A 14,421-nucleotide genomic window follows, 5' to 3' on the forward strand; every position below is an offset into this window, starting at 1 on the left:
ACATCAGCTTCAATTTCTCTAAAAAGTAAAAAAGCATAACTCTCATGTCAAAACTTGCTTTATTATATTCTGTGTTTTGCATAACCCATGCCTAGACTATGAAACACTTTAAGAAAGGGAGCAAAATGCTCGTGGAAATTAATTCACAGGACCAGCAAAGGACAGATTCATCATATTTGATGCTTCTTGAATAACTGGAATGTATTTTGTTCTGTAGAACTTTTAAAGTGGTGCAGATTTCATACTACAGCTTATTTGATTGCTGTGAGCAAGCTGAAGAGGTAAAGGTAATAATAGTTAAACTGAGGACAGGTGGCGTAGCTGAAATGGTAATCAGGTCTGCTAGATAAAATGGAGGAGCAGAAGGCATGGCTCACTAATGCTTCTTTGAAAGCAGATTTGAGCTGAGCTCAGGAGTAGAAAACCTATGCACAAAAAAGATACTGTCTTTATATGCCTTCAATCCAACCATGTAAGTGTGAAATTTCTTAATGTGAGCATGAGTGTATGAGAAGGGCTTGATTCAGGCCTACTTCTTACACACATGCCTAGTTTCTCAAGATTGTGACATTTTCTCTGCTTTTTTCCAGAGATCATGTATTTTTGTTTTCAGAACCCCCTTCTCTCTTGCTCTTAACTTGGTTTGGAGTATGAATTTGCTTCCTGCTGTTTTTCTTACCTCTCCATGGACATCAATTTTTGTTGGGAGTTTTTACTGGCCTGATTCAAAGTTGTTACTCATCAACATGTTTTGTTCTGCTTTAGGGTTTATATTGCGCATCATTCATCAAGAACTAAGTTTTTTGTTGATACTAAGCTTTTTTTACTGTGAGTTACCTGTTACCTGACTGTGTGATGGATACTGGTAGCAGTTGATTAGACAGTTCAAGTGCATGCCTGTAAGAAACACATAGAGACATCTATCTAGAAAAGACATGTTTTGTAAGTTGAATTGTAACTACAGCTCTGAGGGAGAATAGTAGCATAGAAACATAGAATGATGTGGTTTGCAAGGGACCTCTGAAGGTCATTTAGTCCGGCCCTTCCACAATGGACATGTTCAACTAGATCAGTTCAATCTGACCTTGAAGGTTTCCAGGGATGGGTCATCTACTGCCTCTGTGGGCAACCTCTTCCAGTGTTTTACCACCTTCATAATAAAAAAGTTCTTCCTTATATCCAGTCTGAAGCTACCCTCTTTTAGTTTAAGCCATTACCCTTGTCCTGTCGCTACAGGCCATTACTGAAGTGTCTGTTCACATTTTTCTTATAAAGCTCCTTTTAAGTATTCAAAGGCTGCAATGAGGTGTACCCCTATTCTCCACGCTAAACAACCCCATCTCTCCCAGCCTTTCTTCAAAGGGCAGGTGCTCCAACCCTCCAGTCATTTTTGTGGCCTCCTCTGGACTCACTTCACCAGGTCCATGCCTTTCTTGTACCGAGCATCTCAGTCAGCAGTGCTGGTATGACAAATAGAATGGCAATGGATGTTTGTTGCCTATCTATTGATAGGCAGAACTATATCAGTACCAGTAAAGCAGTTTCATGTTTATCTCTGGGCCTGAATCCAGATTGTGCTGGATTTAGATAGTTTCTTTGGTTAGATGACACTATTGGTCAAAGACCAGCAAAGACCAAAGACAGAGCTGACCAAACTTGCTGAGCTTGCTCTCCAATTGCTGCTGAGTAACAGAATGGGGTTAGAGTGGTGTTATCTTTTTAGCTTTGATTGAATAATTACATATTTAGAGAAGAGAACAAGATTCTTTGTGGGTGATCCTAGTTATGGCTTTCAGCAGTAGGGTAGAGGTCAAATTATGCTGAAATCCTTTTAGAATGTGTTTGTGAAGAGTGACTGCTGAACCATAAAGATGCAGTTAGGTTGCTGGTTCATGGAGCTAGACTGAGGAGAATGCTGGTCTTACAGCACAGTTAAGAAGTTCTGTTACCTCTGTGAATCAAGGTACAAGCTATCCACATTTTATCCACTGCAGCTCATAGGAGCTTAGCAGTTATGGAGGCCTCTTCCTGTCCTGAAGTAGCTACAAGCAGAAAGACATGGTGCTGATAGTAGAAATTGATAAAACTGTTTCCCTTGCCAGTTAAAGGACAGAATTTGACAAAATGAAACTTTTGAGAAATAAATGAAATCTAAATTCTTGAAGCAATCAGAAGTGACTCAAATGATGTTTCAGATGCCTCTCTGCTTCTTTTCATCAGTTTGACTGTCTTAAAATCTGTGCATGACCAGTGTAGAAAATAATATTGTGTAGAACAACTCTTGGCCATCTTAAATGTTTGAGTGGGTGTGAGTGGGTGCGGAAGCATGCTTTTGGGGTTGTGTTGGTTTTTTTCACCTTAGGCAATTAATTGATAAGAAGTGGAAGCTCTGAAGCTTAGAATATGACAGCTCTTTTAAGAGCAACACGCTTACTTCAACTTCGAATGGTACCCTATTGAGAGGTTTTCTGTTTTGTTCAGTTCTTGCTGGAAGACATGCTGGAGCTTACCCACCTGTGAGCATAGCAGGTCATACAGATTGCATGCCAGTGAGCAAAATAACTTAGCATTCATACTAAATTGGTAATTCTTAGCTGTCACAAACTGTGTAGATTTTCAGGATGTCATTTACTGGAGTAGTTTGATTTGTTACAATACAGAGAATGGAATTTTAATTGCATATGATCTGGAGACATTTCAAGATTTCATATTAAAATCTAGTTTTTAACTAATTTAGTTTATGGGTATGTTTATCAAATCAGGTACTTACCATAAATGATGAAGAAGATTGATGCTGTAAGAATATACAAAATGTGGTAGGGACATCTTTTTGATTGCCCTTTTTTCCCCTGTCCCTCTGGATTGTTGCTGGGGAAGTGTTTCCCTTAAGTTCAGTCTGCTTTTTCTAGTTTCAGCCTGTGTTTTCATTGGTATTGTTAAAAGCAGCATTACCTGTGCTAAAATCATGATCACCTACTGAATCTTTGAAGCCAAACCAACTTTTCTGACTGCAGATACTCTTTGTTGGCTGGTGTGATGTCTGGCTGTGTTAAGCATTTCAGGCTCTTTTCACTAAAGCCAAATGTGCATGTTCTTTTCCTCTTATATTTGAAGTAATTTTGAATGTAACTTTGAGGTTCCAAAATTTGGTCTACAGTTATTTATCTGAATTTTCTTATCTAATTATTCGTCTCTTCTTCCAAGCTGTCCATATGAACAGCTACACAGTGTTTTATGACCAAGGTAGTAACTTTTCTGTATAAAATTTAAATTTACTGTATTGCTATTGACAACCTTAAGAAAGAATGTTTATTTATTTATTGCCTCTTCCTGTTTGTAGATGGCAAACTACCTGTATTCCCCAGTTTAGGTCTTTCTGAAATATTTAGTTACTTATGCCTTTGGATTGGTTTCATGGGTGGAGAGAGGTTGGATCTGTACTAAGATTTGCAAAGCAATTTAGATTAGCTCTCTGATTTGTAAATACACGAGGACTCCCTTCTTAATAAAATTAATTAATTCACATTAAAGTGCTTGGTTTGGTGCTGTGTTTTTACTTTCTTGTTGAAATTTGTGTTTTTCTGCTCCTTATTTACAATGTAGCAGGCTTGTGTCACTAAAGAGCCACAATTCAGCAGGCTTGTAATATAGCTCCGTCTTTTTAATGCACTCGGTGTGCAGTCCTCTGTCAAGATACATGCTGTATTAAATTTATTAATCCTAGTTGATTTTCATATGTCTTTATTCTAAAGACTGTAAAAATACCTCTTTATAACACAGACATTAATGGAGGAGGGGAGCAAATGTTTAGTTACTATTTCATGTTACTTACTGTGATTATTTTCTTGCACTGGGCAGTCAGCCCAAGGTACTTGCAGGCAAATTCTCAGTTCAACGGGTTCTGGCAAACTTTTGTAAAACAGAGTTTGATGTTTCCTTGTGTAAGTTATGTCATCAGTCACATCATTTCTTTTGGAAATGTATTTTCTTTTAACAGAAGGTATTTTTAATCTTGAACATATGCATCACAACTGTCAATAGGAAAAAGATTTTTCGTAGAGAGTATACCATCCTCATTTATGATCTTGAGACTTATAAGATATCACTATGTTTTGTTGCATCACTGGAGTTTATTAGCTTTTCTGAAGGCTTACCTAGATGTGTTAGTTACTGCTTTAGACTGTAACTGTTCATTGAAACATAGTGTTACATCTTTGTTGTTATTCCCATATGACAGAAATTTTTAAATGTTCAACCATTTCCATATAATCTGTGATGCTTAAATCTACTGTGGATTTACACATTCCTGCCATCAGTGTGATTCAGCTGGACATAGCATTTTACAGCAGTGCAAAAGCAGGAACAACAATGATATTCTGTTTGGTTTCGTTATCTAGGCAAAAGAAATCCAGGGCTAACATCTACAGAAAATAAATTTATTTCTACACTTGATATTTCCCTTGGTCAGTGTGTCAAAAAACGGAATATTTCTATCTTAGTTGTGGCTGAAAATAATTGAGGCAGGCCTTATGTTTATAAAAAAGATTTTTATAAACATCATAGTTTTTGAGGATGTATTTAGGGGTGTTTTCTTCTCCTTACCTCCTCTTTCACCAGAAAGTAAGGCTTGTTTTCTTCAGTTTTACCTTGCTAAAGATTTAAAAAAATGGTCATGCTTTTGTTTTAGCATAGGGAAAACATTGCTTTAAATTTGCAAGTAGACTCTTTTTACTGTATGTTGTTCTATTATGGTATAACATATATAAAAGTGAGTCAGCAGTACAGCCCAGCAGTTTGAAAATTTGCATACCTTAAAAGTAATGGAGAAACTCAAAATCATAAGGTAAAGGTCAGCAGTGCCTTTTCCAGTATAAATATGTTGAATGTGACTTTTACTTTCCTTATTTGTAATCTGTTCAGTTGCACAGTGGTGTGCAGCTCTTCCTATTCATATAAGTTTTTGCTTTAGTTATTCCTTTTTATTTTTCCTATTTTAATTTTCTAATTTCTATGCTTACTGCTAGGATAATCGTTAAATATTTGTTAGTAAGATCATCTCTACTTTTTGTTCTTTCTGATTTTACTTTTGTTGATTTAACTTCACTGGGGTGGTTTCTTTACCTCCATTTCTCCTTCATAATTTACTTTCCTAGTCTTCTTTGTATCTGTTGCTGTTCTCTGTCACTTTTTCTCTTCCCAGCAGGGTCTGTCTGTCATCAGGGGCCTCATGAGACTGTCTTTGCTAGCTGAGTTGTAGCTCAGATCGTTTGAGATTAGCAAGATTCTGTGCTTCAATTCCTCTGTAAAATTAATGCTACAGCACAGAGTCTTGTAAGTATGAAAATACTTCAATTCTAATATTTCAGACTGTCTGTCAATAATGGACTGAATGTGTCTGCTTTGTTTAATAAAGGAGGGCGTATAAATTCCTTGAGCAAGAACATTGTAAAGCCCAAGACTAATGTCAGCCCTTTAATATGCTCCAGAGTTGTTTCAGAAGCTGTCCTAGTATTTATTTTTCATGTTGTCTTCAGTTGCTTAGTTCCACACAGAAGGGAACAGAAGTGGATGTTAAAATAGTCTCTTTTATCACAGTCTGTTCTCAAAAGCCAGTGTTGTGTTTTGCAGGAACACTATGCAAACCTGAGTACCAAAGCGCAGAGCTGCTGGGAGGATGTAATCTTTGAGAACATGAGAATGGGCAGCAGGAGTTAGGGTGAGGGTCCATCTCATTCAGGTTTCCATCTTAGACAATGGCCAGTATTAGATACTTACTGGGAAAATAATGTCTAATAGGGCAGTTACAATGTAAGTTTTTTGTCAGTGTGTCCAGTATGTAGCTTATAGCAGGAAAGTGATTAGGGAACACTTGAGTGGAGTAAGACCAACTTTATCAGCCTCATGCACCTTGTGTGTGATATCTGTATGTTTGTAAACACACACAGATGTAAAGGTGGCTCTGTGGATTGGAGAGTGGAAGCGGGCAGTAATTCCACAAACACTTTTCCTTGTAACTGATGTGTACAATGCAGTAACTAAAAATTATGGTTAAAAGAAAATGAATGACCATAAGTTGTTATCTTAAGAAACTCCTAGCTTTCAGCTCCTAACAGCCATCTGATTACAGAGGTTCAGAATGCTGATTGCCTGGTGCCATGATCAGCCTTCCTTAAGAGGCCAATAGAAAAATTTCTAATATTCGAACTTCTAAATTTTGCTTGGTTACTTTATCTTTTTATTCTTTATGGCAGGTGATTGTAGATTGATAGACTTGGTTATTATCAGTCTTTGGGTTCAGCAGTGTTTTACAGCTTCCAATTTTTGTTATTTTAAAAGTATGTTTATTGTAGTGCCTTCACAAGAGCATTGGGTTTTTTTTAAGTTGCAATAATATCAGACTTGAGAAGGACCAGGAGTTGACAAATTTTCTGAGCTCGTCTAAAAATTCTAACAATTTTTAATTTAACTCCTTGCTTTTTTAACTTTTGTGATCAATGTGTTAATTTATATAATTTTTAAGTAAACAATTTTTAGAAATTTTTTAGATATCTTGTATGTGTCATGAGTTTATCTTAAAAATGCTTCGAGGTTGGTGTCTTAGTAGTGAAAAACAGGTATACTTGATTGTTCGGAATCTCTGTTATATTTGTTAGATCTTCACACATGTTTTGTAAAGTCACTTGGGTGTTTGGCTTGATGTCATAAATTTTGCATCCCATGGGGACCAGAATTCATTATCACACATAAGATCTTTAAATAGGAGAGGCTACCATTGCAAAACCAAACTTAGAGCAAGTGAGGAGAATGGCTGTTGTAGTGACCTGACTGGCTCTTAGGAAATTTCCTCACAGGAGCAACCTCTGGGATCTTTCTCAGGTTAGCAGAGGATAGGAGTTCACCAAAGACAATGTTCCCTGTCTTGCCTGGGAGGTTAAGTACTTGCTGCACTTAAAGCTCTTCCAAAAAGGCATTACAGATGCAGATATGTGATATGAGTGGGGCTGAGAGTTTATAAATAGTATCCTGTGAGAAAACTGTGATTTTTGCATTCTGCACTTCTGGATCAGCTCTTTCTGCTGTTTACCTTTCTTCACTTTTTCTTAGGTGGGAAGGGACAGTGAGGGGCAGCTGATCCTCTAAGACTGGGGACCTTCCTGTGGCAAAAAACCCCAATAAAAATGTGAATCCACAAAATCTATGAGGACTGTCTACAGAAGTTTTAAGCTTTGGTGATAGCTTCTTCTACAGTGAAACTGCCTCACATGGGAATTTTCTGTCTTTTATGTCTTCATTTTTTTTCCTCTTTTGTTTGATTTTAGGTGGCAAATTTATTTATTTTTAATGTCTCTTCCCCTGTCTTGCTCAGCATTATAGCTGCAACACTTTTTGATAATTTTAAGTTTTAGGCTCTTTCTTGTTTGTTTGTTTTTTCCAGTTATTGGTATTGATGATACTATGGATGAAGAAGGAGTTAAAGAGAGTGGTAATGACACCATTGATGAAGATGAGCTTGCTTTACCTAGTAGGAGTTTGAGAAGCCATGCTGAAGAAGCATCAGTCACATCACCGAGGAAATCACCACGTTTAATGGCACAAGGTGATCATAGATTATGTGTTTGCACATTTGAAGTAAATAAAATCTGTAAAATCCCACTCCCAACATTTATAATTTTAACTTGGTTGTGTGAATTCTGATACAGAAACTTCCTTTTTCATACAGTGTAGCTAGAAGCTGGCATCCATAGGGTATGAGTCAGTTAGAATTCCTCTTTAATAAACATTTAGCGTCTTCCTGATGGCTTATGGTGATTACACTCATTTTTAAGACTTTGATCCTTTTACCTACATAAGATTAATAACGTGGTTCTTCACCAATGAAAGCATGATGGAGTTGCAAAATAGCATTGGAATATTAGGTTAGCATGTCTCTGTTTCCAATTGAAGTTTTGATTCTAGTTTTATATGCTTATTCTCTTTTATTTTAAATTAGGTTATAGTATTACAGTTGGAAAGTTTTTAATCAAAGTATCTTAAGGGACTTAATATTTTATTAAAATATTTAGATTGTGTTAGCTAATTTATTATATTGCTGGTTTTCTAACTTGTTGAACTTATTTACTGCTCTGCTTTTTTCCCCTATAGAGCAGGTTGAGGTAAAAAGATAAAATTACTTAATATGGACATCAGAATTTAAATAAGAGCCTGTGGTACAAAGCTGGTGATTATGCTGTTTAGAAAGGCACTGGAGTTACTTGTTCAGAAAATATTAAAGCTGTCATCAGGTGAGGATGTGACTGGATCTCAGATTTGTAGACTGTTGTCCTAGTTTGAAAGACAGGTGTTTGCTAAGGAAAGCAGAAGCCTCCCTTTGAACTGAAAAATGTGATCCTTCTTTCCAACAGATTATTATGATTTTGAAATTAAGGGAGCTCTCAGGCAAAGATATGGAGATAGGAATAACAGTTCTTTACTAGTATATCTAACAAGACAAACTAGAACAACAACAGCTATGAAATTACCCACAAACAGAACAGTAACTCAGTCCCAGTGTTTTTTGGCTGCAGGCACCTTTTCCCTGAGCTTGTGCAATTTTTGTTTGAGGTAGAAAAGGCTGAGAGGTAGAAAAGTAGGGTTAGTCTTGATTACCTTTCTATCATCACTTGTGTTTTGTATGTACTACATAGAAATTTCATAGCCTTTAGAATAATGGGATTTTACATCCAAATTATGTCAGTGTAAAATTGAAATGCAAGTGGTTTCAGTTTGGAGGAGTTTTTAAGTTTAGTAAACAACTAAGTTTTAGGTTCTCTTTGTATCCACTAAGCTACACTGGGGTAAGTCACTTCTATTCTAGGCAAGTCTTGTATTTGCAAAAAGAAGGAAGGAGAATAGCTAAGAGATTTTCTTTTTCCCTTCCCAGAACAAGTACGGAGTCTGCGGCAGAGCACACTAGCCAAGCGTTCGAATGTTGCTCCTCCTCTTAACACCAAGAAATCATCAGTAAAAAGTGGATCTGCTCCAAAAAATGGACAGAAACAAGAGAGAAGTCCAGTTAAAGAGTCAGATGTTGCTGCACGCTTGAAAACAGAGCAGCCTAGGGAGGTTAGGCGTAGTACAAGACGATCGGGGCAGGTGGAGGGAACAGCAGCAGCAGTAACAGCATCCCAAAGTAATACAAAATGTCTGCCTGGTCCTGAAGATGTGAAAGAAATAAAATCTGAAACCCCTGAGCAGGCAAAAGTTGAAGAAACATCCCAGGAGTTAAGTTGTGCTAATTTAACAGAATCCAGTTCTCCTCCTGATGAAACAAAGGAAATAGTAGATGTTACAGTGAAGACTGACTCTGGGAGTGCTGAGTCAGTTTGTTCAGTATCTACAGATACTGAAATGGTTCCAGTTAAAAATGAAACCAGTGATGTGATTGATTCAATGGACTTGGAAAATTCTTCAGAAGAAAAGACTGATAATAAAGCAGAGGAATCAGAGAAGAAGGAAGAACACAATCAAACTGAAGTAACTGGAAAAGATAATGATTCATCTAGTGCTTGCATGAATACAGAAGAAATTTGTGAGACCTTTTCAAATTTGTCTAGCTCTGTGAAAGAGGAGGTTGACTGCAGTTCAGGTTCCCACAATGTGGGAGTTCTTAATGAAAATACATTGTCACTAAAGGAATGTGTAACAGAAGCTGGAGGTGATGACAACGGAATGGAGAAAACGGAAACTTCATCTGAGAAAGTATTGGACAGTACAGACTGTGATAATAAAGACTTGAAAAGCAGAGAGTTTACTTCTGCTGACCCAGGAAATAGCATTTTAGAAAGCACTGTTGTTGACCAATCAAGCCAAAATGTACAGCAACAGATCAGCAGTACTAAGGTAGAAGGCCCAGAGGCATCAAAATTACAGGATGATGAGAAACAAATTGGTATTTCAACAAAATGTGAAAAGAACATTAGGCCCCGACACAGTAAATCTGTGGTACAGAATAAACAAAATCTGACTGCAGGTACTCAGCAGAAATCAGGTACAGCGCAGCAAGAAACTGCACGGTCAAGAACGAGAGCGGGTGTTGCTGTTTCAGGCCTTCACAGTCCCTCTTCAGCAAGTCTGAAGCGAAATGTGGATGAGCAAGAGAGCCATCAGCATCCAAGTAACCCAGTTAAAATTAGGAAGAAACAATCTGATCTGGGTTTGAAAGCAAAGAGTAGCGTTTCAGGGGTGACTGTAAAAAAACAGACCAACACAAAGCTGAAGAAAATACCCCGAGTCCAGGCTTCTGGGCAAGCCCAGAAGTCATCAGTTCAAAAAGCAAGTGAGAAATCTCCTACTCATCAAAGCTGTTCTAAAGATACCCACCATTCTGTGCATTCATTGTCAGGCCATGTTTCGCATCCTGGTCAGAAGCAAGCCAGCAAACACCAGCTTGCAACTGGGCAAAAAGCAAATAGCTCCACAAAGGAAGAGGCAGAGACTAAAGATCCCTCTGTTGTAGAACATCTGAAGGAGGATGATAAAGAAAAAAACAAGTCAAAAAGAAATGATAAGAATCTCCAACCTCGCCAGAGAAGAAGTAGCAGAAGTCTTTCACTTGATGAACCCCCCTTGTTCATTCCAGATAACATTTCAACTGTTAAAAGGGAAGGCTTGGAACATACATCTTCTAGTGAAAGCAAACATATTTGGGTGCCCAGCAAGCAGTGTGGCTTCTGCAAAAAGCCACATGGCAACAGGTGTGTGTGTGTGGCAGTGTGTCTTAGGAATTTATTACTGGTCTTGGAAAGTAATTTTTTTCTTTCCATGAAATATTTCATGCTGCTCATGCCAAAACAAAATCATAGTCTTTCAATACAATTCTGTATGTCATACAGTTGATTTCCTTTGCACTCATAACTTTTTTTTTGGTCATTTGAACTGAGCATTAGAAACTAATTTGGCCCAGAAGTTTGAATAGAAATGTTTTATTATATGAGTACATATTTTGATGACTGTAATTCTTCAATGCTATTTATTTATGCACTTTTAACTTGACTTTTTTTCTTAGGAAAGAAATTAGATATCTGTGTTCCAGATTGTAATTTCCTTCTTTCCAGAGACTTCTTGAGTGGAAGGATCACTGTCAACCAAAAAAAAAAAATCAAATAATTGTTTACATGTGATGTTCATCTGGTACAGGTCCAATTCTAGTAGTAGAGATACAGACTTTTTTTTTTCACTTTGTGTAATCATTCCAGTGAGGTTTCATGTAACAGTAAATAAGTAGTTGGCGGGAAGGAGAGAAAGAAGAACATGAAAAAACATAAAAAAATTTTTGAGTGGCCATATCTGAATTTGCATTTAACTTAATAATGAGGTTGCATCTGAAGTTGTTAATATTCCTCTTTGGCAAAACTTGTTCTACACAGTGAGTGAGTTGAAAAAGACCATTTGGTTTCACTAATGATTTATCAGTCCGAGAATAAGGATTCCTTTATTACACTTACTGTGTTTTAATATATTGAAGTATTTTTTGTTGCTGTTCTACCTGTCAAATTGAAGATGTTTGTGACTAGCTTATGTGAGAGAAAGTTTTAATAGTAAGTGTTAGTGACTGTGCTTTAGAAGGCTATGCATCAGATCCATGGAGCAATTACCTTTGGCACCTGAGGGTTTTTTTGGCATTTGTTTGTATTTAAGAAGCCTTTCTGAGCTATACTGGCTCATTGTATCATATTTGAAAAACAAATACATGAAAATTCATTTCCTGTACAGCAATGGTAACTGCATCATTGTGGCCAGTAAAATAATTATTAGGATGTTTGCTCTGCCTGGGTGCTGAGGATTACCCTATTGAAGGGGTGCTCAAATTTAGTTCATTTTTCTATTTAAAAAAAAATAATTTTAAGATTATCATTTGTGTCCTTGTAAGAGTGTTGAATATTAAGTAGGTTGCATTTCCTTAGTTTTTGTCATCCTAGGCATTACCATGACAATAGAACTGTGTGAGTAGCCTGTATTTCAGTGAATTGTTTACATCCCTCAAGTCTGCTTTCTGGGTACAAAAATGTTTCTGTAGATATTTTTAAAGCAAGATGTGGTGTTTGGAATTTAAACAACTTGATAGCTGCTAAATATGCAGCTTTGACTTGAAGTGGTATATTTTTTCCATTTTTGCTGCTGTTTAAGCATTCTGTGGGTTTTGTTTTTTCAATGTCTTGTTAGAGTTCAGAAAGTCTTGGTTTTTATTACTAAATGGATCTAAGCGGTGTGGGAAGATGTGGCAGTGACTCAGTTAAATCTACTTATTTTTAGTTTATTGAGTCAAAGTAGCATTACAGAAGATACAGGGATACACAGTGACATAGGATTAAGTTTAAAATACCCAGTTTTACATTGCCAGTTCTTACTGCTGCCAGAAGAATAATATAGTGTATGAATCACCAGCTGAGGTTGGATTGAGACAGCCCGTGAGTTGTCACAGATGGTAATTACAGGTATCATCAGTTTTGTGATGTCATTCTTCAGTGGTTTAGGATTTTTGTGTTGGAATTGTTGTTATTTTTTATGTCTGCATTGCAAAACTGTTGATACAGCCAGCTCTTTCAGGAGAAGGTAATGAGATTTGCTAAATGTAGAAAGATTTTTTTAGAAAGATGAACACAGAATTTTTGTATATAGATTGTGATGGAGATACAGTAGTTGAATAAGGAAGCTTGCAGTATTGAGCTTCATGCTTAATAACAGAAAATTTAGTACTGTCACTGTGTGACTTTTTGTCATTAGTAGTCTACGTAATAAATTTTAATTTGTTCAGATTACTTTACTTTGTAGTTTTATGCCACAAATAACTTAAACTTTGTACATTCACTTGGTATCATGAAGATACAAGAGGAAGCAAAACTCGTATCTCTAGTGCCTTGGCATTTTGTCCTAATTTAATCAGTGCAAGAAAAAGAAAACACTTCTAGTACAGTGCAAAAGAGAAGAAGTGTAGGATGATAAATTTCAATTCTGCCTCTTGGAAACCCAGCAAAACTATCAACATTTACTGTAATGAAAAGGGGATTTTAATTTGCTGTTTGGACTACTTTTCAAGGAATTTTTGTTTCCCTTTTACAACCCCCTAGCTGGTCACTCTTACCCTTTTTTCTCTGTTCATTGTATAAGAGAAAATGAGAGTGTAAGACACAAATGCTGTCAAATTACTATATGTTCAAGAAATGTCAAAGGTAGAGGTAAGATTTGAAACAGCATTTGTGTTTATACAGCATTTGTGTTTATACCTTGCTCTATGGTTATTTCAATTTTGGAAATTTTTAATCAGTGCTGTGGTGCAAATTGCTTGTAGGAAAAGATGTTAAACTGAAGTTGCAGCCCCAAAATGGGAAATAATTTGCCAAGAGCTTTTCAGGATGTCATATTAAAGTAACATATTTAAAATTCAGGATTTAGAGTAGTAGTCAGTTGAACCTTTATGTATTCCCTGTAATAAATGTAAAGCCACAAACTTGTTGATATTGTAATACCAAGGTTGGATAATTAATTCAGGTTGAAGGTAAATGTAATGTAATGTGTTGAAATCATGGCATCAGGTTTCTTTGTGTGCAGAATTCCCAAAGGGCAATGCTTACACAGACCCGGAGTAATTATTGTGCCTGCTAGAACAGTAGAAGGATGATACTTCAGTGTTGTTCTATTGCAGATCAGCATGTGACAAATGGAGTAAATTTATATCTTCAGGACTACTCGCAGTAGTTTGCTGGCCACGTGCAAAGTCTAAGAATGCTTACTTTGACACAGCTGCGATGCAGATACAGTGGGTTTGTCTGGGAAAGGAGGAATTCTGTTTTAGAAACATGAGATTTGCATGATCGAAAAAGTTTACAAGTTATAACATGCTTTGTAAGAGACAGTGCTTGGCTTGCTTTCTCATAGTAGATTATCATTGTTTCCCACTTGAGCTTTGAACAATGACTTCATGCTGTCTGTTCCATTTGTCTTGAAGTTTATAAGCTGTAATCATGATAGCTGTTACATACATATTTTTGTTACTCAGAGAACGGGTTGCCAGTGTTTGGCTTTAGGACTCTCTCAGCCCATTCGCTTTATGTATTGTGGTGTATCTTTGCTACATAACTAAAAAGAATTGCTCTTTCATATGGAAACTAAGCCTTGTGTTTCTGCACAAGTCAGATGACAATTTACTTTTTGTAATTTTCAGCACATCTGAAGGGATATTTTTTCAGTGCGAGGTTTGAATTGTTGTTACTCAACAGTATTATTTTCAACGTTTGATGTTGCCAGCATGTTCCCATATTGCTGTGAGATGTTAATCTAATCAGCTAATGGCATAAATCACATGCAAAAATTTTCATTTATCTATCTGTAGATGAAAAGTTTGTATGTGTATGGATATGCATATCACATTGAAAAATGTTAGAC

General features: G+C 36.6%; 1 protein-coding gene across 7 annotated transcripts in view; it reads left to right on the forward strand.

The window, feature by feature from the left end:
* The window catches only part of PHF3 (PHD finger protein 3), a 49,854-nt gene that overhangs the window by 11,430 nt on the left and 24,003 nt on the right, over positions 1 to 14,421 (forward strand). For 3 of the 7 annotated variants that reach the window (XM_062489764.1, XM_062489761.1, XM_062489760.1), the window contains exons 2-3: positions 7,436 to 7,597; positions 8,921 to 10,733. In XM_062489764.1, coding sequence (XP_062345748.1) covers positions 7,456 to 7,597; positions 8,921 to 10,733 — 1,955 coding nt within the window. In that variant the 5' untranslated portion in view covers positions 7,436 to 7,455. Of the gene's footprint in view, positions 1 to 3,223; positions 3,244 to 5,043; positions 5,332 to 6,524; positions 6,877 to 6,936; positions 7,320 to 7,435; positions 7,598 to 8,920; positions 10,734 to 14,421 lie in introns of those variants that run through there. The other 4 variants (XM_062489763.1, XM_062489765.1, XM_062489766.1 and 1 more) reach the window with 4 other exon arrangements.

This window comes from Cinclus cinclus, chromosome 3 (assembly GCF_963662255.1).
Source record: "Cinclus cinclus chromosome 3, bCinCin1.1, whole genome shotgun sequence".
Lineage (NCBI taxonomy): Eukaryota > Metazoa > Chordata > Aves > Passeriformes > Cinclidae > Cinclus > Cinclus cinclus.